Source organism: Anomaloglossus baeobatrachus, chromosome 7, assembly GCF_048569485.1.
Source record: "Anomaloglossus baeobatrachus isolate aAnoBae1 chromosome 7, aAnoBae1.hap1, whole genome shotgun sequence".
Classification (NCBI taxonomy): domain Eukaryota; kingdom Metazoa; phylum Chordata; class Amphibia; order Anura; family Aromobatidae; genus Anomaloglossus; species Anomaloglossus baeobatrachus.
Genome location: NC_134359.1, coordinates 195,206,206 through 195,231,171, shown reverse-complemented (window position 1 = coordinate 195,231,171; position 24,966 = coordinate 195,206,206). Strand labels below are relative to the sequence as shown.

General features: G+C 42.7%; 1 protein-coding gene across 2 annotated transcripts in view; it reads left to right on the top strand.

The window, feature by feature from the left end:
• The window catches only part of DHRS7B (dehydrogenase/reductase 7B), a 53,876-nt gene that overhangs the window by 17,417 nt on the left and 11,493 nt on the right, over positions 1 to 24,966 (top strand). For both annotated transcript variants that reach the window (XM_075319059.1, XM_075319060.1), the window contains exons 2-6: positions 6,199 to 6,380; positions 9,415 to 9,530; positions 15,701 to 15,911; positions 23,834 to 23,926; positions 24,512 to 24,664. In XM_075319059.1, the coding sequence (XP_075175174.1) occupies positions 6,199 to 6,380; positions 9,415 to 9,530; positions 15,701 to 15,911; positions 23,834 to 23,926; positions 24,512 to 24,664 (755 nt within the window). The remainder of the gene's footprint in view (positions 1 to 6,198; positions 6,381 to 9,414; positions 9,531 to 15,700; positions 15,912 to 23,833; positions 23,927 to 24,511; positions 24,665 to 24,966) is intronic.

Below are 24,966 nucleotides of genomic sequence, written 5' to 3'. Positions count from 1 at the left end.
CTTTCAAGTCTACTTAACCATAAAGCTCTCCACATTTACGCACTGCCCTACATCTCCTCCCTCAACTTTACCTACCAGCATACCTGTGCTCACTGCTCTACTAATGATCTCAGATTACGAGGGGCTGCTGATAAGTCTTTGGCTTTACCCAGAAAGAAACGAGATAGGATGATGAAACTTTATATTTATTCCACATACTCTCCACTGATGTCAACACACTTTTTACATCGATATTCCAAGTTCTGTAAGCCTAATAAAAAGAAGGATTTCAGTTTGCCTCAAACCAGGCATCCGTAGCAGCCATGGCATCAGAAATGTGAAATTTGGTACTCTTGAGGTGTTTCTTCAGGTGTGGAAACAGATGATAGTTGGAGGGAGCTAGATCTGGTGAATAAGGTGGGTGGTTAACCAGCTGGAAGACTAGCTCTGCAAGTTTTGCCGTGGTCGCTTGTAAAGTGTGAGTGGAGGCATTGTCTTGCAGGAACAAGGTTCCTTTGAACAGCTTGTCGCGCCTTTGACCTTCAGAGCTGCCTTCAATTGGTCCAAAAGTTCAATGTATCTTTGAAGGTAGTCCACTAGCAGCACTGCTTCCTTATCCCAGAACACAGATGCCATCACCTTAGTGGCTGATTTTTGCACCCTGAACTTCTTTGGATGAGGAGAACCCCTGTGCCTCCATTCTTTTGACTGCTTCTTGTTTTCAGGGTCATACTAATAAATCCAGGTCTCATCCATAGTGACCAGTTGATGTAGGAAGTTCTTATCAGTCCGGAAACGCTGACAAATGGACCGGGACGTTTTCACTCACATGCTTCTCTGATCTGTTGTCAAACATTTGGGGACCCACTTTGCAGATAGCTTCCTCATGTACAAATGTTCGTGGATAATGACAAAAACTCGTTCACAGGAAATCCCCATCATGTCTGCTATTGCTTTAGTTGAAACTTGTTGATTCTCCAGTATGAGGTTGTGCACAGCATCGACAATCTCCGGAACAACAACCACTCTCGGTCGTCCAGGACGTTCCTCATCATTGGTGCTGAATTGGCCTCTTTTAAATTTGGCAACGCAGTTCTTAACTGTGGAATATGAAGGGCATTGATCCCCCAATGTCTGCGACATATCACCATGAATATCTTTTGCAGACTTTCCTTGTAGAAATAAGCATTTTATCCCTCCTCTGCTCTCAGTTGCTGTGAATATCGCATTACACTTCGCCATTTTGTTTTCCTCCGTGCGTAGGACACTGTTGCAATAAGCAACAAACAACATTTTGAAAATATATATTAGACACGTAAGGCTTTCATGTGATGTAACATTCATTACCATAGAAACAAAAAAAGATCACAAAGACTTATCAGCAGCCCCTCATAACATCCTCTGTTGTTCAATCCAGCTTCCATTTTCAAGACTTGTCTTGTGCTGCTCCATTTCTGTGGAATGCACTATTCCAGACAATCTGGCTAATTCCTCCTGTCCATAGTGTTCCCTAAAACGCATTTTTTTTAGGCAGGCCTGTCTCATCACCTCAGTAGTTCAGTTTTCAGATTCTTGTTTATACATTTTGCTCAGTATCTGGCTCATTTTATGTTCTGGTCGCACACCCTCTTTACGCTGAACAATGTTTCTATCTGGACATATACAGATACAGTATAGGCATATTACATGCATACTGCGATTTACTTTACTGGTGGCAGGCCCATACAATACAAGCACTTTTACCAGTTGTCACCCCTATTTCTATGGAGATTGTAAGCTCTTGCGAGCAAAGTCATCACTATGTGTTGCTCTGTAATGTCTGTTATTGTTGTTCATTGTGACTTGTGAAGTGGAATATATTGGCGCCATAGAAATATTATTATTACTGCCTAAGAATATTAATTGTAGATTAGGTCAGTGCTATGTGAATGTCGGAGCTGACAAACATGAAATGTCCTCTTTGTTTCCAAAACTTGACTTTGAACTGTGCTTGGATTAGCAAGAAATGAACTGGATGAGATAGTGGAATATGGTAAAAATAGACCTCACCAGTACAGCTATGACCTGTTAGCTATCACTATCAAGCAGAGAAGTCATGTATGTATTTTCTTTCCTTTTGTATGATTAAAAGAATAAACAAGAAGCCACTATTACCAAAATAATCGACTAAGGTTCTGTTCACTGCAGATTTTTGCCCTATATTCTTCATGTACATTAGGAAATATGACCCTTGGACTCTTTTGCCAGATAGAAGCCATTAGGCTGTGTGCGCACTGGAAAATGGAATTTTCTCAAGAAAATTCCGCAGGCATTGAAAGATTACCACACCCGCGGTAAAAAACCGCGGCAAACCGCACCCGAAAACCGCATGCGGTTTGACCGCGGTATTGTTCACGGTATTGCCGCGGTTTTGCCGCGTGCGGGTTGGTACATGTGCTTTATTGCATTCAATGCAATAAAGCACATTGAAAAAAAAAAAAAAAAAAGTAATTTCATTCTGAGATAGAGAAATACAGAAGAATAGATAGAGGGATAGATAGATAGAAGGATAGATAGAGTCCCTGTGAGCACACGCTGCATTTCTCACGGTCGGCAGGGAGTTCACATTACCAGCCGTGGGAAATGCCCTGTGGTTACCTCTGCTGTCTCGTTGTGAGGCTGCATTCAGCGCGGTGTGTCAGTCGCGGCTGGATGGAAGCATCGCAGGACGTGGATTACGCCGGAGCTGTGTGTTTCGGGGAGGTTAATAAAGGGGTGAACCAGGAGCTTTTTTGTGTTTTATTTTAAAATAAAGGATTTTTCGGTGTGTGTGTGTGTTTTTTCACTTTACTTACGGGTTGATCATGTCAGCTGTCACATAGACGTTGCCATAATCAAGCCTGGACTTAGTGGCGGCGATCCGCCGCCATTAACTCCTTACATAACCTTGATTGCCACCACATCACGGCAACAAGAAGAGCCGGGGACTCTCCGGGACTGTCGCATAATGCATGCGACAGTCCCGGGGCAGCTGCGGCTGATATTCTCGGCTGCGGGAGGGGGGAGGGAGGCGGGGGACATTAACCCTGCCCCTCGCCCTCCCCAGCCTGAGAATACCGGGCCGCCGCTGTGTGCTTACCTTGGCTGGAAGGTAAAAATGTCTGATGTGTGTGTTTTCTCTGCTCCGCTTCCTGTTCCTGTCATAATGACATCACTTCCCTGCAAACCGCAGGCAGCGATGTACATTACCGCAGGTAAACCGCGAAATACCGGAGGGAATGACGCAGGAAAACGCAATGAACCGCACAGAATTTGCTGCCTGCGTTATTCCCTGTGGGATTTCACGATTACATGGCAGTCAATGGAGTGAAATCCCGCAGCGACGTGCGGAAAAGAAGTGACATGCAATTGTTTTTGCTGCGGGAATCCCGCAGCAAAACATGCAGCTGTCAAATTCCGCCTAGTGCGCACAGGATTTTTTTTTCCCATAGGTTTTGCTGGTGATTCACTGCAGAGATGTTATGAACATTTTCTGCAGCGAAACATGCAAGAAATCCGCGGGAAAAAACGGTAAGTGCGCACAGGGCCTTAGTGTCATCTTGGTCTCTGTTTGGTCAGTATATGTCTGTTTATTGCAATTCTTTTTTTATTATATTCTGTAGAAAGGGGGAGTGAGGAACACTCGGCACATTGAGAAATGGGTGGACAAAGGGCTTGATCACACGTTGCGTTTTGCTGCATTTTCTCCTGTTGTTTTTTTTTTTTTTTGTTTTTTTTTTAATATATATATATATTTGATGTAGTGGAATGGATATTTGCTGGGCCAACTATCTACATTACAGTATAGTAGATGGGCCAACTAGTAAAGTTTCCAAGGGAAAAATATTTGAGATCATGCTCATGCGACCAAAACTCAATGTGTGGCCAAAGACAACTGTTCTTTTTCCAATGTGGCTTAGAGACGGCAAAAGGTTGGCTATCCCTGATTTAAGGGGATCCCTCACCAGGTTTTTGCCACCTAATATGAGAGACAGCATAATATAAGGTCAGAGACCCTGATTCCAGCAATATCTCATTTGGTGGGCTGTTTGTATTTGCAGCTTACACAGTTTTATCATCAGGAGATTATCAGTGGAGGACTATTGAACCTGCTGCACAATGTTCCATTTACCATTCAGATGCTGCTTACTATGAGCCCGCGCCCCAAAGATGAATTGTTGAGAGATGAGAGAATCCCATTCGATTTTGCGCTAACTTAAAGGGAACCTGTCAAGTGCAATATGCACCCAGAACCACAAGCAGTTATGGGTGCACATTGCTAACCCCTGCCTAACCGTCCCTGTATACACTAGCATAGATAAAGAGATCTTTAGAAAAAGTATTTCTAAAGATCTTTTATCTCATGCTAATGATCGTGGGGACTAGTCCCAAGGGTGTTATATCCCTGACAAATCTGGCTTTTTTGCATGTTGGCACGCCCACAAGGGTGTACTAACATGCTATTCAATGCAGCATTACGAGCAGTGCCACATGTACCTGTGTTCGCGCTTCTGAATGCTGGGCGTAATCCACACGAGGTCCCACGCCGCTTCAGCTCTGCTGCATCTGTATATCACAGAGAGAGGCCATAGAGTGTGACCGCTCTCTGTGAGCTCCAGAGAATGAATGAGCTGTGCAATGAGCGTTGACGTCACTCAGGTCATTTGCGGTCACAGCTGGAGGTTCCCACGGTCCTTCACCTGTGATCGCAGGTAACCTGACCTCAGGTGGAGGTCACTAAGTTCACAGACCTGCATCTCCTAGCAGAAAATCAGTTTTTTTTGGCCAAGAGATGCAAATTTGGTGCTGAAATTTACACCATATTCCTGCATCCAATTACACCACCTGGCAAAAAAACTTGGTGTTTTGATGCATTTTTTTGCCGCGGGTTTTTTCCCTACGATTTTATTTTTTTTTTTTTTGCTGTGTTTTTTTTTACCAAGAGATGCACATTTGGTACTGAAATCGTCTGCACCAGACTTCAGTGCCAAATTTCCACCTGCTGGCAGAAGGTTTTTTCTAGGGCTGGTATTCTCAGCCTGCAGCCGCCTGGTATTGCCGCATCTATTAGATGTGACAATCCCGATGCATTACCAGCCCTTCCCATTGGCCTGATGCGGTGCCAATTGGGGTAATAGGTTAATAGCAGTGCACAGCTGCTACTAAACCCTAGCTTTGTGATGGCACAGGCGTCTATGAGATACCTGCATCACAACCTGTAAGTGAATGTAAATAATCACACACACAGAAAAATCCTTTATTTGGAGTAAAGTACAAAACGCACCCTCCTTCACCTCTTTATTAATTACCTGCATTTAAAGTGTCAGCATCACATGGCACTGGCACCTTAATTTGGGAAACTTGGATGAATCCTTTAGCAATAAATGTTCAGTTGTGGCTTAAAGTTGTGAGACTGGCAAAAATTTATCATCAAATTGCCTCTGGATTGTTGGGAGAAGTTGCTCTTGGAGGATGTTTGGATTTCATTAATGAGTGCAGTGTTCTTAGTAGAAATTGAGTGAGCCCCCTCCCTTGGATGAAAAGCATCATCACTTATGACTCCTCTCAGGATGCTTTACTGCTGGCATGACACAGGACTCGGGGTAGTGCTTAACGTTTCTTCTCCAGACAATCATTTCAGATGCCCTGAACAGCATGATGAGGGCTTCATCAGAGAAAATAACCTTACCCCAATCTTCTACAGCCAAACCCTGTATTTCCTTCCAAGCTTTTTTCTCTGATAAAGCCCTCTTTATTCTAGAAAATGCTTTTTCCTAGCATGACTGAGCAAAAGCGATAACTAAGTGGCGCAGAGAACAGAACATTGAAATTTTGGATCCATGGCCATGAAACTTCCCAGAGCTCAATCCCATTGTGAACCTTTAGGTCAGTACTCAAAAAAAGATGGTGTACAAAGAAAAACACAGAAATTGTGATAAACGCCAAGCACTGATTAAACAAGAATGGGTTGCCATCAGTCAGGATTTGGCCCAGACTATGATCTCCAGTAAGCCAGGGAGAATTGTAACCCTTGAAAAATAAGGGTCAACTCTGTAAATATTGAGGCTTTGCATAAACTTTTGAAAAACTACTAAATTGTATTGAAGGAACCATTGAAACATCCGACTAAAAGAAGCAGCAAACTGTGAAAAATTGTATTGTTCACTAAACAATTACTTTTTTTTTTTTTCTCTCAATCAGGAAGGGCTTTTCCGGGCCAACCCGTAAACTGATGGACCTGACGTCATGGGTCATCATTCCTTTTCTGTTTGGCAGTGTTGGGATCTACGGTCTGTTCAGACTCTTGCAGAGACTACGTAGTAGTGCCTACATTCAAGATGCTGTTGTTGTCATAACTGGTGCTACATCTGGATTGGGCAAAGGTAGGGCTCTCCATCCTCGCGATCATACATATCTATAGCAGGCAGAGGTGATGTAAGCACACACTAGTATTTCAATGTTGTATCATAAAGGGAACAGTCGTGTCCTGTATGATTCCTTGACACTTCATATTGTGGCCACTTGTACAATATCGTTTGCCATCAGAATGCTGGCTGGGTAATAGTCTTAGGCTATGTGCGCATGTTGTGGATTTTACTACGGATTTGCTGCAGAAAATGTTTCTACATTTCTGCAGTCATTCCCCAGCAAAACCTATGGGTATAAAAAAAATGCTGTGCGCACATTGCGTTTTTTTTTATACCTGCAGATTTACCCGCGGAATTAATGAGCATGTCACTTCTTTTCCGCAGGTACCTGCGTTTTTTGCCATAGATAATGGTAAAAACCCGCAGGGACCAACCTGCGGAAAAAAACACGGCAAATCTGCACCAAACCGCGGCAAAACTGTATGCGGATTTCGTTGCGGTTTTGGTGCGTTTTTTTACCGCAGGTGTGGGATACTTTAACAGGCTCCAGTTTTTCCTTAAGAAAAAATCATTTTCTAGTGCGCAAATAGCCTTAGGCTATGTGCGCACTAGAAATGTGAAGTTTCTCAAGAAAATGTCTTGAGAAACTTCTGGGAGTGAAAGATTTCCGGACCTCCGGAAAAAATCCGCACCAAATCCGCATGCGGATTTGCCGCGAATTTGCCGCGATTTTCCCGCGGGTGGTTCCCTGCGGATTTTGCAGGCTGTACTGCCGAAATCCGCAGGGTACCTGCGGAAAAGAATTGACATGCTCATTTTCTCAAGAAATTTTCTCGAGAAATTCTTCTCAAGGAAATTTCTTGAGAAAAATCCGCACAGTGCGCACAGCTATTTTTTTTTCTCATAGAATTTGCTGGGAAATGTCTGCACAAAGATTGCAGACATTTCTCAAGAAATTTCCACGGCAAATCCGCGGGTAAATCCGCGGGTAAAACGCACTAGTGCGCACAGAGCCTAAAAGTGGTTTTCTCACAAACAAAGTTAATTTTAATCTATCTTGTAATTATAATAATTTCCACCATTGGATGTGTGACCCTGCTGTGTACTGTGTAATGAATGTGTCTGACTGTGCAGGAACATGCTCTAACCATTCCAGATCTCCTGGGCAGAGGAGGAAGTAAAAAAGTATACAGATAGCACAGCGCAGCACAGCACAGCACAGATCACAAACAATTCTTTACTTAGGTTTTAAAAAATGTTTCACCTTATCAGAGAAATGTTTTACCTCCCAAAAGAATCAGCAATGATACTGTGCTGTTCTGCGTGTGTGTATGTATGTATGTATGTATGTATGTATGTATATATCAGTATATATTTTTTTTTAACCTGCTCCGCAGCCCTGGAGCTGTTGTATTATCAGACCCTGTCCCTGTACGGTCAGACACAGCAATTACACAGTACACAGCAGGGACATATACCGTATTTTTCGGACTATAAGACACACCGACTATAAGATGCACCATGATTTTAGAGAAGGAAAATAGGAAAATAAAATTTTAAGCAAAAAATGTGGTCATGACACATTATGGGGCGAGGATCTGCTGCTCACACTACATGTATTATGGGGTAATGTCCCCAAATTCTCTACTAAGGTGCCCCATCCTGGTAATGATCCTCCTGCCTTGTGTGTGTGTATGTGTGTGTGTATGTGTGTGTATATATATAATATGTATATGTATGTATGTATGTCCCCCATCCAGGTATAGCCCCATCTTGGTATATACTGCCATCCTGGTATGTGCTCCCATCCTGCTATATACTTCATCCTGGTATTTGGCCGCATCATGCTATATACCACATCCTGGCATATGGCCGCATCCTGCTATATACCCCCATCCTGCTATATACCCCCATCCTGCTATATACCCCCATTTTGTTATATACGCCATCATCCTGCTCATATGCCATCATCTTGCTATATACACCATCATCCTGCTATATATGCCATCATCTTGCTCATATACCCCCCACCCTGCTCATATACCCCCATTTTGCTATATGTCCTGCATCCTGTGGCACACAAAAAAAAATAAACGTTTATACTCCCCTTTCCTCGCTCCACGCAGCATCGCTCCTCCTCCTGTCTATGCCGGCAGCGCTGTGTGAAGCCGGCCACGATCCCTGCAGCATTGCCATGTCCTCCTGTCTGTGCCGGTGGCACGGCTGTGTGGAGACTAGCGGTGCTCACAGCGATGACGTCATCGCTGTGCGCATGTGTCCACATGCAGCTGCGCCGCCGGCACAGACAGGAGGACATCGCGATGCTGCAGGGATCGTGGCTGGCTTCACACAGTGCTGCCGGCACAGACAGGAGGAGATTGCGGTGCTGCAGGGAAGTGACCGGTGAGTGTACTCATTCGCTGCCCCCTGCGCTGATGATGATGCGCGGGGGGCAGTGAATACAGCCGCACATGATCACTCCAGGCTGTAGTTGCCAGGGGTGATCATGCGGGCAGGCTGTTTAGTAAGCGTGCATCTCCCCGGGAGGATGGGTGTGCATATTAAATGAGCGGGCGCATGTAGTCACAGCAGGCGCTGCTGCAGTCTGCTTGTACCCCCGATGACCCGCAGCCCTACATTCAGACTATAGGATGCACCCCCCACTTTCCCCCAACATTTGGGGGGGGGGGGAAAGTGCGTCTTATAGTCCGAAAAATACGGTGTGTGTGTATGTATGTATGTATGTATGTATGTATGTATGTATGTATAAAAAATTATGATCATCTCAGAACAGGAACATTTTTTGTTTCTTTTTTAAACACATCCAATTGTGGAACTTATTATTATTACATGTTCTATTGACTAAAACGAACTTTGTTCGTGGGAAAAACCCTTTACTGATTTCCAACAACAATGATTTACCAGTGCGAGAACACAGACACGTATAACACATCAATATGTTTTGAAACTCCTAGGGTTGTTTTTTTTTTGTTTTTTTTGTGTTTTATGATTATTTTTTTAGATGTAATTATTTTTGGTCATTTTTCAGAATGTGCTAAAGTATTTTATAAAGCTGGCGCTCAGCTTGTGCTCTGTGGCCGCAATGAAGAAGGGCTGAAGGATCTGATCAGTGAGCTGTGTCGGACACGCAAAGGATCCATACAGGTTTGTGTGGCTGAGGAAAGATTTTGTTTATTTTTTTTCATGCTTCCTTCGTTATTTGCAATTATGACTAAATGATAAAAGCTTTTAACAGGAACCCGTCACGAGGATTTTCCTTTATATCCTGCAGCCACCACCAGTGAGCTCTTATATACAGTATACTAGAGTGCTATATATAAGAGCCCAGGCTGATCTTTATAACCTTAAAAAGAGCTTTTATTATACTCACCTGCAGTGCGGTCTGGTCCGATGAGCGTCACTAAACTCTGGTCCGGTGCCTCCTATCTTCCTTCCACTGCCGTCCTCTTTCATAGCTCCGTGTGGATTATGTGTCCTACAGAGAGGCCTCCATTGAACTCTTGCGCATTGCTGAGAGCAGAGTGAAGTACCATAATGTGCAGGCACAAGGAAAGGTCAAAGACCATCCGCGCATGCCTGCTACAATACTTGGATCTGCCCTCAGCAAGGCAGATCAAATGTGTGCTTGTGCAGGAGTGCAATGGAGGCCTCTGTGTGGATGATGTAGGATGCGTCATCCACATGAAGCTGGGAAGGAGGATGGCGACTGCACAAGATGGAGGAAGCACCGGATCGAGACCAACGGCTCCCATTGGACCCGACCACCCCCCACGTGTGTATAATAAAGGTGTTTTTTACATTATACAGCATGGCCTGGGCTCTTATATACAGTATTCTAGAATGCTGTATATAAGGGATCACTGGTGGTGACTGCAGCTTATAGGGGAAAACCTGGTGACAGGATCACTTTTAATTGTAAACGTTTTAAAATATTAACGTGATTGTGTGACACAATGACTGTGATTAGCAATCACCAGTATGAGCGCTCTAATTTCTGTAGTTCCTTCAGGGGTCCTAACTGAATGGGATTGAGATGAATCCCGTCAATAGCCTGCAGTGACAGAGTTTAAAATAAACTTTTTGTTTTTTTCTGTTTTTTTTTGCCCTTCTGAAAACACAAACACTTTCAGAAAATAAATACAAATGGAGTTAATTGAAATTCTGTTCATGTCATTGCAGTGTGTGGTTCTATCAGGGGATCATTGTAATCGCATTTTTAGGGGAATAAGGGTAGAATCGCAGACCTCACTGCAGAAACCAATGGAGATGTATGGAGTGGGCTCTGGAGCAGAGGAAACTCAATACACTGAAGGTGGCGTCATGCAATTATTGCTGTTATGATTATAGTTGGCTCAGACTATTGCCATGTAATCCCCTGGATAGCAGTCAATAGGGACTATGGCATCGAATATAACGAACATGACGTGTGTGTGTGTGTGTGTGTGTGTGTGTGTGTGTGTGTGTGTGTGTGCGCGCGCGCGCAGGGCTGTGGAGTCTGAGTCGGTGCAAGGGAAATTGAGGAGTCTGAGTCGCAGGTTTTGCTTACCCACTCGACAGCCGTCTGTGTGTACACGCGTGTACAGTGGAACCTTGGATTTCGAGCCTAATTTTGGAAGTGAGCTCTTAAACCAAGTTACTCTTATATTTTTAAGCAAATTTTTTCATAGGAAATAATTGCAACGCAGACAAATCGTTACACAACCCAAAAATATTTACAGCTCGTATACAAATTTATTATAGTAATACAAAATAATGTACAGTAAAAAACAAATTAAAATACACGTTGCAATCTTTATTCTAGCACAGTACACAAATAACACAACCCAAATCTATTCTCCGCAAAATAATGGTACAACTAAGTCAAATGTGGGGTATAAAAGGAATACTGCACAGGCAATTAGATTACAGTACAAGCAATGTGCTATACTGGTTATTAGAAAGTACAGAACTGTATCCATAAATGCAAATTAATAGATGTGCTATATAGTATATACTGTACCTTGGTATACTGTATACAGTACCTATGTACAGAAAGTTACCTCCAGAGCGAGTCAGAGTGCAGTGAAAGGACAGAATCGGAAATGTACACAGTGAGTATTTGCTCTTATTGCAAATTCGTACTCTTAAAGTTACAACTTTGTAAAAAGCTTTGCTTGTCTTGCAAAACGCTCTCAAACCAAGTTAATCTTAATCCAAGGTTCCACTGTGTGTGTGTATATATAACTATTAGGCTATGTGCGCACGCTGCATTTTTTTGACTCTGCATTCGTGTGCGTTTTTGGCCACTAAAAACGCATAAAAACACACCCGCGGCAAAAATGCTCAAACCGCATCGGTAAAAATGCATGTGTTTTTACCACGTTTTGGTGCGTTTTTGGCTGCGTTTTGCTGCCTTTTTCCAATGCATTGTATGGGGGAAAACGCAGGAAAGAATTGACATGTCCATTTTTTTTTATTTTTTTTTTAAGCTGAAAAACGTAGCTTAAAAAAAAAAGTTGTGTATGGACAGCAAAAATGAAAACTCATAGACTTTGCTGGGGAAGCAAAGTCATGCAGTTTTGAGCCCAAAAACTCCGTGAAAAACGCACTGTGCACACATAGCCTTATTGTGGAAGTTGAAGATGAAATGATCTCTACAAGGCATCAAGTTAAATGACACATTTCCTTTTGTATTTTAGGCAAAATATAAAGTTATTTTCATCTAATTACATGTTAAAATTGACAAAAAGGGAAAATGGGCAATGCAAAAGTTTGAGCACCCTGCATTGTTAGTATCTACTAGCACCCCATTTGGCAGGTATCACTGCTTGTATATGCTTTTTGTAGCAGCCAAGTCTTTCAATTCTTGTTTGAGGGATTTTCTTGCTTTTTTCTTTGGAAAAGTCTTCCAGTTCTGTGAGATTCCTGGTCGGCTTACATGCACTGCTCTTTTGAGGTTTAGCCACAGATTTTCAATAATGTTCGGATCAGGGGACTGTGAGGACCATTGTAAAACCTTCATTTTGCACCTTTTGAAGTAGAGTATTGCGAATTTTGATCTGTGTTTAGGATCATCCATTTATAGAAGCCATCCTATTTTCAACTTCAGCTTTTTTACAGATTGTGTTATGTATGCATCAAGAAATTTCATTGAATCCATTCATCCATCTACCTGTGACATGTTCTCCATGCCATTGGCTGCAACACAACTGCAAAGCATGACTGATCCACACCCATACTTAATGGTTGGCGAGATGCTCTTTTCCTGAAATTCTCTATCATTTTTTCTTCACACATACCTTTTGATTATTGTGGCCAGAGAGTTCTATTTTAACCTCATCGGTCCACAGGACTTGCTTCCAAAACGCATCAGCTTGTTTAGATGTTCTTTTGCATACTTCTGATGCTGAATTTTATGGGGAGGGCACAGTAGAGGTTTTCTTCTGATGACTCTTTCATGAAGGCCATATTTGTGCAGGTGTTTCTGAGCAGTAGGAAAATGTACCACAACTCCAGAGTCTGCTAAATCTTCTTGAAGGTGTCTTGCAGTTAAACGTGGGTTCTGCTTTGCCTCTCTAGAAATTCTATGAGCAGCTCTCACAGAAATGTTGCTTGGTTTTCCAGACCTTATCTTGACCTCCACTGTACCTTCTAACTGCCATTTACCTTACATTTCAAACTACAGTCAGGGCCAGAAATATTTGGACAGTGACACAAGTTTTGTTATTTTAGCTGTTTACAAAAACATGTTCAGAAATACAATTCTATATATAATATGGGCTGAAAGTGCACACTCCCAGCTGCAATATGAGAGTTTTCACATCCAAATCGGAGAGAGGGTTTAGGAATCATAGCTCTGTAATGCATAGCCTCTTCTTTTTCAAGGGACCAAAAGTAATTGGACAAGGGACTCTAAGGGCTGCAATTAACTCTGAAGGCGTCTCCCTCGTTAACCTGTAATCAATGAAGTAGTTAAAAGGTCTGGGGTTGATTACAGGTGTGTGGTTTTGCATTTGGAAGCTGTTGCTGTGACCAGACAACATGCGGTCTAAGGAACTCTCAATTGAGGTGAAGCAGAACATCCTGAGGCTGAAAAAAAAGAAAATCCATCAGAGAGATAGCAGACATGCTTGGAGTAGCAAAATCAACAGTTGGGTACATTCTGGGAAAAAAGGAACTGACTGGTGAGCTTGGGAACTCAAAAAGGCCTGGGCGTCCACGGATGACAACAGTGGTGGATGATCGCCGCATACTTTCTTTGGTGAAGAAGAACCCGTTCACAACATCAACTGAAGTCCAGAACACTCTCAGTGAAGTAGGTGTATCTGTCTCTAAGTCAACAGTAAAGAGAAGACTCCATGAAAGTAAATACAAAGGGTTCACATCTAGATGCAAACCATTCGTCAATTCCAAAAATAGACAGGGCAGAGTTAAATTTGCTGAAAAACACCTCATGAAGCCAGCTCAGTTCTGGAAAAGTATTCTATGGACAGATGAGACAAAGATCAACCTGTACCAGAATGATGGGAAGAAAAAAGTTTGGAGAAGAAAGGGAACGGCACATGATCCAAGGCACACCACATCCTCTGTAAAACATGGTGGAGGCAACGTGATGGCATGGGCATGCATGGCTTTCAATGGCACTGGGTCACTTGTGTTTATTGATGACATAACAGCAGACAAGAGTAGCCGGATGAATTCTGAAGTGTACCGGGATATACTTTCAGCCCAGATTCAGCCAAATGCCGCAAAGTTGATCGGACGGCGCTTCATAGTACAGATGGACAATGACCCCAAGCATACAGCCAAAGCTACCCAGGAGTTCATGAGTGCAAAAAAGTGGAACATTCTGCAATGGCCAAGTCAATCACCAGATCTTAACCCAATTGAGCATGCATTTCACTTGCTCAAATCCAGACTTAAGACGGAAAGACCCACAAACAAGCAAGACCTGAAGGCTGCGGCTGTAAAGGCCTGGCAAAGCATTAAGAAGGAGGAAACCCAGCATTTGGTGATGTCCATGGGTTCCAGACTTAAGGCAGTGATTGCCTCCAAAGGATTCGCAACAAAATATTGAAAATAAAAATATTTTGTTTGGGTTTGGTTTATTTGTCCAATTACTTTTTGACCTCCTAAAATGTGGAGTGTTTGTAAAGAAATGTGTACAATTCCTACAATTTCTATCAGATATTTTTGTTCAAACCTTCAAATTAAACGTTACAATCTGCACTTGAATTCTGTTGTAGAGATTTCCTTTCAAATCCAATGTGGTGGCATGCAGAGCCCAACTCGCGAAAATTGTGTCACTGTCCAAATATTTCTGGACCTAACTGTATATATACATACTGTATATAATGTGTGTATACATATACAGTTGTCCACCCATATCCTGTCCACCGCCATTAACTTGAGAACGGCGGCAGCTATAGGAATAGAAGTGGTGTCTAGGTATAGTAAAGTAGTCATGCACTACGCAATGAAACCACCTATTGCGCCACCTGGTGGAAAACGACGGAGTTAGCATTTTTATCTCAAATGAAACGAGAGAAAAAAGTGAATTACAAAATTGTAGGGCATCATCAATTCAATACGAATCGACACCTTGCATACAGAAATGCTATGATATGAAACCCATGACCCCCCCCCCCCTCCAAACATTGAATGCTGGTCATGCATATGGCGCTCATTTAACTTTAATGCTCAACGTAGCCACCATCAGCTGCAATGCACATCTGGACTCTGGACAGCATACTGTATCTTGCTGCACGTTGTGCAATATGGTAGGTAACACGTTTGCACAAGCATGTGTGATACGTCGTTGTAGGTCCTGCAATGTTGGTGGAGGGGTCGCATTCACCTGCTGTTTGATGTGACCTCACAGAAAGAAGTCCAATGGGGTCAGGTCAGGTCAGGTGAGCGTGGAGGCCACTCCACGCAGCCATCAGACCCAATGACTTGTAGGAAGGTCTCCATGAGGTATTGCTTCATGTCCGCAGCCTTGTGAGTTTTACACGTTCTAATCATAGCATTTCTGTATGCAAGGTGTCGATTCGTATTGAATTAATGATGCCCTACAACTTTGTAATTCCCTTTTTTTTCTCTATCTCGTTCCGTTTGAGATAAAAATACTAACTCCGTTGTTTTCCACCAGGTGGCGCAATAGGTGGTTTCATTGCGTAGCGCATGGCTACTTTACTAAACCTAGACACCACTTCTATGCCTATAGCTGCCGCCGTTCTCAAGTTAATGACGGTGGACACACTGTATACAATATAGAAACATTACCGTCCCGCTGCCCACCGTATAGTTGTAAATTATTTTGCTTTGTTCTATAGTTTCATAAGCCACATATGGTAATATTTGACCTCTCGGACGTGGAGGCTGTGGCAAGTGCAGCTAAAGAGATCCTTCAGCTTGCAGGGAAGGTGGACATCCTGATTAACAATGCAGGAATCAGTTACCGTGGCACTATTCTGAACACCAGGGTTAGTGTGGACAGAATGATCATGGACACAAACTATTTTGGACCAGTTGCATTGACTAAAGGTGAGTGGCGCAGATTTTGACTGCATGTTGTAACTTGTATTATTTTTTTTGTAATTTTCCAGCTGTCATTTCTTGTGAAAATCCATAAGGAGATATCGCAATGTAAAGAAATATTACAGTAGATGTTATACTTTCTTATAATTGACACTCTTTGATAGTAGCAGGGCTGTGGAGTCGGAGTTCATTTTGGTGGAGTCGGTATAAATGGACCAACTCCGACTCCTAAAATAAATAATAAATTGGGTACAGTAGCTCAATGCAGAATGTGCTGAATATTTTTTCATAGGAATTTGGGAAAGTTATGAAATGTCCTATAAATGGCTGCTCTATTAGTGATCTAAGGCTACATTCACACACACAGCGTTTTTTGCTGCGTTTTTTGAGGATACGTTTTTCAGCTGCAAAAGCAGACCAGCTTTTTAAAAAAACGCATCACCTAAAGGTTTTTGAGCTCATATATAATGTTTTCAAAAGCAGATTAGAAAAACGCCACACAAACTGACTGCTCATTCTTTGTGAGGATCCGTTTTTGAGCCCAAAAACGGATCCTCACAAAACGATGTCTAAAAGTCATATCTTGAAACCCATTGACTTTGCTGGGATGCCCAGAGTCACTGCATTTCACTGCAAAAAAATGCTGTGTGTGAATGTATGTAGCCTGAGGATCTAGGCTTTGTCCTAGCTGAGATAAGTCTGTGCTGCACTTCAGCACCAGTGAAGCTCCTCCTCTACAGGCAAGGGTAAATAGTAAACACACTCAGAAATAAGCAAGGCCTGCACTCATCTCAGAATTGCTAGAGTGAACAGGATAACAAGATTAAGGTAATTACTTCTTAAAGCACATTTAAACTTTCAATAAACTGTGCATAAATCAATAGTCCAGTATACTGTATGTTCTCTCTGTATGCTTGATGCTTGTTTGTTTTTTTCTTTGAGCTCATGCACTTTTGGGAGGATAACTTCTATACAATATACAGGGAAAATACAGCAACAGGATAGATGAGGACTTATAGGAGCACTTGTATAGGTTGTGACGACGTGGGCCCCGAGCATATGGGGGACCAAGCGTCAGGGTATGGGATTGAGTCACACAGGAGCACTTTATCACTTCAGATGTCCATACGGTTTATTCAAGCATCATAAACCGCTGTTACATTTCATTTAACATATTCGCTAGGCTTCATACAGTGTCCCCGTACCGGCATCACAGCCTTTACTCACTGACCTCTCAGCTGTATCCGGACGAAGACACATAATGCGGTCTTCACTTGCTGACACCCAGTCAGCTCACAACCCCCTTCTCCTGGGGATACCTATTCAGGAGTCTCAGCACACTCCTCACATGGTCTCACCATGTGCTCCCATCAGGTCTATTTCCTTCCAGGACCCTGGTAGACTGCCATGTGATCACAACCAGACACATGATATCATCTCAGACACACCCCTGGTGGGAGGTATGTGGGGATGGTCAGTCCCGCCCATCACTTTCTGGTACTATCCCATGCATCTAGCCCTGAAGCATGTTACCAAAAGACGTTTGAAATTACAAGTCCCAGCGAAGAATCCAGGTTCATGGCAGAGGTTCTCTGCGGCATACCAGCCATTTCCGATATCACCGCGTGCCATCTTATATGCCCTCCCCCCTGGGTTCAAACCTGTAGGGAAGAAAACTTGCCAACGACCTGGGGCCCCAAGACAGGGCATCCATGCTACCGTGCCCCACCTGTCGATAAGGCCATCTCAGTCGCCTAAGAGCATCAGTTCCTGAGACATCGTTCGGCGCTGTCGCCAAACCCCGTCTTGTCAACCTAGGGTCAAGGGACATCCCATTCGCGGCATGTTACCAAAAGACGCGTGGAATTACAAGTCCCAGCGAAGAATCCAGGTTCATGGTAGAGGTTCTCTGCACGATATCACCGAGTGTCATCTCACAAGGTATAGAAGCCAAAATATCATGTTATTAGCTCTGTTATCAGTTTCTTTGTTCCTGGAGTATGATACACAACAAACTTGCTCGCTCCCTCCTCCCCTCCTCGTAGACTGAAGCAATCTGATGTGAAACATTTAAGTAAAGCCTGAGATTGGAAATTCAAAGTAAAGCTGTCTAATGACATATTTTACAAACTTTATATTTGTCATCTGTACTATTGATTTATGCAAAGTTTGTTTTATTTCTATCTAAAATTATATAGTGGGGAAAATAAGTATTTGATACACTGTCGATTCCCACCTACAAAGAATGGAGAGGTCTAAAATTTTTATCATGGGTACACTTCAACTGACAAACAGAATCTACAGGAAACGTCTGACCTCTGTAATTGCAAACAAAGGTTTCTGTACCAAATATTAAGCTCTGGTTTTTTTATTGTATCAAATACGTATTTTTTCATGCAATAAAATGCAAATTATTTAAATCCTACAATGTGATTTTCTGGATTTCTTTTAGATTCTGTCTCTCACAGGTGAAGTGTACAATTACAGACCTCTCCATTCTTTGTAGGTGGGTAAACTTGCAAAATTGTCAGTGTATCAAATACATATTTTCCCCACTGTACATGGTTCCCTGTTCTTGCTGGAATTATAATATACATTATTTTTTTGTAGGAGAAAATTATTTTGTGAGTGAATTTATATGATTACAAAATGTCTAAGAAGCTCCCTATGAAGCTAGCTGTATTTGAGCATTTCACAGTGACTCAAGATGAAAAATATTTTGTGTCAATGTATGACAAGTGACCCAGAGGAAAACAAATGCTGTGATGCCAAAATCAGTGCATACTCAGGCAGTGATAAAAATGCTCCTACAAGAGCTTCCAATCTAAAAAGACATTTACAACGCTTCCACCCAGAAGTTTTCAAAGCTGTGATTGAGAAAATGACAGCAGCATCAAGAAACCAGAGCCCACCACTTCCCTCCAGACAAAGGTGGAGGAAACAGCATCTCAAACATCATTAACAAGATATTTTGTAAGTGACACAGTTACTGTAACAATGACAGCAGATATGTTTAAAAGACAGCTCATACAACTTGTTGTGAAGGACTGTGTACCATTATCATTATTTGCACGACCAGCTTTTAATGGAGAAATGACCCGCAAACTTGGTGTTTCTCTGGAAAGAGAAAGTATTAGAAAATTAGTGATTGAAGAAACCCTTAAACAAAAGGAAGATCTTAAAAAGACTCTCAAAAGACGCTTCATGTTTCTTAAAATGGATGCCTGCACACGTCAGAGTGAACTATTTTGCCATCAATGGTCGATATGTTTGTGACAACAAAGAAATTGTTACCAAGACACTGGCAGTAAAAGATACTAAAGCTCATCACACCAGCCATTTTCTCCAGGCCTTAGTGGAAAAAGTTCTGCAAGATTACGAACTCAAAAACGAACAGGTTCTTGCTATTATAACGGACAATGCTTTAAACATAAGTACAATTAAACTGATGAATGAGAGTAATGAACAACAGCAAGAAATTTTTTTTAGGATTCAGTATGTTTGAGATGGAGCCACAGTGCTGTTCATGTAACTGAGGAACAAACAGATATTACAACCGAAGAACAGCAAAATGATACTTTAGACACAGGTATTAAAAAATAAAATTTTTCTGGCAGCTGTTTGTGGACCCACGTCATCGTGATCAACAGCTTACTAAAGGAACAAACAGTGACTGAGGTAGCAGTTGGGATGAGTGGCCTACAGGACTGCCAGGCGCAAGAGGACTTGGGTCCTGACAGTGCTACTGCTGCCATATCTTCATACTCATCAGATGAGGAGTTTAATTTTGACAATTATTTGGATGGCATGGAGCAGGCAAAGCGTTGCCGCAAGGAAACAGATTTCACTCCATCTTCTATAGGAATCAGATTGACCATATTTCAGCAAAATGTTTCACTTGCTCTCAAAGAAATAGAAAAATTCAACTAATGAAAATTTCAGCTGATCCCACAAAAAGCAAAATCCACTAATCATAAAGTGCATGGATTACTTGCAAATGCAGTATATCCAGACAATTGAAAATAATCAGTGCAAAGAAACCCTGGGATAGATACATATACAAAGTTACTAATAAAACATAACTTTTAATTACAATTCATAAATACTAGAAAACGTTTAATGACAAATTTAAAAAATCTGTGACACGTGAAAAGTCCTTATTCTCTATTTTAGAGGATTAAAGGGAAGGTTCCGCGATTTGTAATTTTGTATTAATAATGACTGATTATAGAATCAATTATTTTTAATATAAAATTTAAATTGTTTATTTAGTTTTTATTTCTATTTTTACTCAAACACTGGGGGCTGCCATCTTGGATTTGCTGTGTGTAACGACAGTTACACACCTCAAATACCTCGGCCTCTGTGTATAAGAGATATTAGTCGGCATCCGATGCTATCTCCACCACTGTGGCTGCTCCCTGCTGTGACCTGGACTCGCACCCTGGGCTATCCAGATCAGCGCTGTAGGAGGAGACCGCGCCATCTTTGTGGAGCCCTTAGCATCTACTTTGCGCACCACTTTTCCCCCTGAGCATTGAGGCGGCGAGCAGCAATCTGCAGTGTGAGACTGGTATTGTACTATAGATGTCACACTGTGATAATTGCTCCCCGCCGCTCTACTCATCTCAGACCTCCGCTCCCGGAAGTTTCTCCTGTGAGTTGCTGAGAGTGGAGGTCCAAGGTGAGCACAGCGGCGAAGGAGCAATGATCACAGTGTGACATCTATAGTTCAATACCAGGCTCACGCTACAGATCATCGCTCCCCTCCGGTGTGCTCACCTCTGACCTCTGCTCTCGGCAACTAACAGAAGGAACTGCCGAGACACCAGGCTGACAGGAGAAGCTGCCAAAAGCGGAGGTCTGAGGTATGCACAGCGGCGGGAAGCAATGATCACAGCATGACATCTATAGTCTAATACCAGGCTCACGCTGCATATCGTCGCTGCAGTTGCCAGTGCTCACTTCACACCTCTGCTTCCCGCAGTTCCTCCTGGCAGTGCTCTGTGCAGAGGATGCACAGGAATATGGAACACATTATACAGTGGAGCACTATGCCAGCCGTCCTAGGTGACACTTTCCACAATTCAGGATTAGTTTGTGGTCATCAACAAAATGGTTCCGCACTGTGTTCCTAAACTTCATCCTCTCTTATCCTTTTGGAAACACCCAGATTGAGAGGAGAGGTGTGACATCACACAAATGAGAGCAGATTCTGCCCACTTTTACTGCAGTTGGAATGTGAGCTAATTGTACACTAGGTTTTCAGCAGCTTCCCCTAGTGTTTAAAAGTGAAAAATATCAAACTTTTAAAATTAGGGGTTTTTTTTTTTTAAATATTTTGTCAATTAAAAACAAATGATAATATTTAAACAAAACATTAAAACATGTTACATTTTTTCAGTTATTAAAAAAGTTTTTCTGATGGCACCTCCTTTTTAAGTGCTAGTCGGACCTAAGTTTTTCCTTTTTTCAAGACCTATCCTACTGTGTATGTATCTTTTATCTAGGAGTTGGGAGTGGAGGGATCACAATTATTTCTCATAAATATGCAACAGCCTCTTTAAAAAAGAACAGGGACTCTTAAAAGTTAATATCGACCCTTTAAAGGACTTGGCAACATGAATTAAGATATGAAGCCAAACCAGAAATTTCATCCACAAACATGTGTTTTGGGATGTTTTCCCCTCATCAGTGCAAAGCAGGAAAACTGGGTGAGGAGCCTATTACATGTGGTTTATAAGGTAAACTTTCTTTGTGGAAAATGCCAAACTGGTGTAGGGAAACACATATTACACGCACCACAAAATCATATGTACAAATAGGGTTTCTGGTTTGGCTTCTCATCCTACATTATGTAGAATGGCCCCTTTTTAAAGGGTCAATATTGTTTTTTAGGATTGCTATATCTAATAGGTGGCAATAGAGTCCCTGACATCTTCCTCTTTCAAAATGTTTTCCATATTTCAGTTTCGAGGAGAATATCGCATGGCCTAGAAGTCTCCCTAGGCCTGTGATGGCGAACCTGTGGCACACGTGCCAGCTGGGGCACGCAAAACCCTTTCTGCTGGCACACACACTGTCGCTTCATGCAGCCGCTTTGCACTGCTGGCGCAATCGTACTAGTAGTTCAAAGTTGTGTCGGAGCAGAGGAGACATTTTCTCCTCGCTCTGACACTCCTCCTTTCCTAGGTCGCAGACTTGTTGCCTAGGAGACGGCAGGAGCGTCAGTAAGCGGCACTTGCACAATGACGTCTTCTGGCCACGTGGGAACTAAGGACCCAGCGGCGTGGAGCGGGTGCTGGAAGGGAGTTGTTGTTGTGGGTTTTTTTTTTTTGTTTGTTTGTTTTTTTAATTTTGTGTGCATGCCAGGATGGGGGAAACGTGCATGCCAGGATGGGGGAAACGTGCATGCCAGGATGGGGGAAACGTGCATGCCAGGATGGGGGAAACGTGCATGCCAGGATGGGGGAAACGTGCATGCCAGGATGGGGGAAACGTGCATGCCAGGATGGGGGAAATGTGCATGCCAGGATGGGGGAAATGTGCATGCCAGGATGGCACCTTAGGCCTAAGCCACACGGCGAGAAAAAGGGTACGAGTGGAGTGCGATAAAAAAATCGCATTCCACTCGGACCAATATTAGCCTGTGTGTGAGCACACATGAGCGATTATTTTCTCAGCCCTAATCAGACCGAGAGAACAATCGCAGCATGCTGCGATTGTAATGCGAGACTTTCTCTCGCACCCATTCAAGTGAATGGGGCGAGAGAAAAATCGCACTGCACTTGCAGTACACCGGTGTACCGCTAGTGCAGTGCGAGAATGGCAATAGCCGGCTACGGAGGAGAGAATGAGAGAAATCCCTCCCGCCCCTCCTGAGTGCCAGCCCGCCCCCCGCAGCTGAGGTCTCGCATGAACGGACCTCAGTCGGAAGGACACTTGCATGACACTCGGCTATGCTGTACTGCCAGCGTGAGCTGAGTGTCATGCAAGGGGATCGCAGTAGTCCCCGTGTGGCCCCAGCCTTAGGCCTAAGCCACACGGCATGAAAATCGGTGTGAGTGGAGTGCGATAAATAATCGCATTCCAGTCGAACCAATATTCGCCTGTGTGTCAGCGCACGTGAGCGATTATTTTCCCGGTCCCTAATAGGACGGAGAAAACAATCGCAGCATGCTTTCTCTCTTTCTCTCGCACCCATTCAAGTGTATAGGGCGAGAGAAAAATCGCACTGCACTCGCAGTACACCAGTGTACCGTGAGTGCAGTGCGAGAATGGCAGTAGCCGGCTACGAAGGAGAGAGGGAGATAAATCCCTCCCTCCACCCCGCAGCTGAGGTACACTCGCACGGTTGGACCTCAGTCGCAGGGACACACGCATGGCACTTGAGCTCTGCTGTACTGCCAGCGTGAGCCGAGTGTCATGCGAGGGGATCACAGTAATCCCCGTGGGGCCCCGGCCTTACACCCACTGTCTCGTTTGTGGAACTCGTGGCCCTGGTGGTAAAAGTCACATGGTTGGCTGAGGCTTGATGATACCTGTGAATGGAGTTTCTCTGCTGTACCTTTTCACCCCTTTCAAAACAAGTCTTCAAACTGCTTGGTTGATGAAAGTAAGAACAAATGCCTCTCAGAATATGGCAACACAAAAAAAAAAATCATTGTTGCAAAAGAAGCAAAATATAAACAATATAAATTTGGTATCCCCATAATTGTACTGACCGATAAAGGTAACTGCTGTGGAGGAATCGATTTTTTTTTTTTTTTTTTTTCTTTTCAACAAAATATCTTTCGCTGTGTCCCCAAAATACCTGCAACCAGAAGGAGTTAAGTTACATTCACATATGGATTACACTTTACATAACTGTAATATTATTTTTCATGTTTTTTATTATTGCTTGACGAGTTTTCTCTCTTTTCATGAAGCTCTCCTGCCATCAATGATCAAGAACAAGAGAGGACATATTGTTGCTATCAGTAGTGTTCAGGGGAAAATAAGCATCCCTTTCAGATCGGCATGTAAGTACACAGGGAAAGCAATCTGCATGTTGTGCATCTGAAAGTAAAGAAAATGGATATTAGACTTTATGGGAAAGTGTGAATGCTAAAAGACCTTTAATGCGATATGTCAGTATCAACCCTTCTAAGCTGTCTGGGGGCGTTCCCAGTGTGAGACCTGTAGAGCAGACTGTCAGTCAATACATGTCTTACACTGGTAACACCTTTTTTCATTTAAAATAAGGCATACCCTTAGAGAGATCTATACCCGGCCCATAGATCTTAAAAGCTTATGTACATTTAAGAAAAAATTGCATTTCTTGGTAATAAGACATCATATCACATACATAAATGTCTCATTTTATTCCGCTTCCTATGATCTACATGTTCATGTAGATAGATTAGGAGGGTTGATCCTACTGACAGCTTCCCTTTTAATGGGACTTTGTCACCACTGTTATACGATTGGTTGTGCAGGGGAGGACAGAGTCACTTATATGGTATAGGTCATTGTATCCCATCTGACCCCACTGCCCTGATGTTGGTGCAGCCTATGTCTCTGAGTAAAATACACTTCTTTTTTTTTTTTTTTTCCCCCCTTCACAGATTCAGCATCTAAACACGCCACACAGGCATTTTTTGATTGCCTGAGAGCTGAGATGGTGCCGCATGACATTGCAGTCACCGTTATAAGCCCCGGATATATTAAGACCAACTTGTCCCTTAATGCTGTGACTGACGATGGATCCACATATGGAGGTGAATTATTTTTATTTTTTTGTAAAGTCAGATTATCTTTAAAGGAAATGTGTACTCAAGTACGCTGTAGATATAACCTATTGTTTAAATCAAGTTCTTTTTGTTAAACAGATTTTTCTTTCTTACATTGATCAAAGAATATCTTGAAATGTTGGACCTTTCTTTCTGACCACTGAACCTTGTAATTAGGAATGTGTAATATATTATCAGAGAAATTAGCTTCTTTATCATCCTGGATTGATCTTTCTTTTTGAAAACGCTCTGTTCTTGTTTCAAAAACAGAGTTTCCAATTTCTGAGATA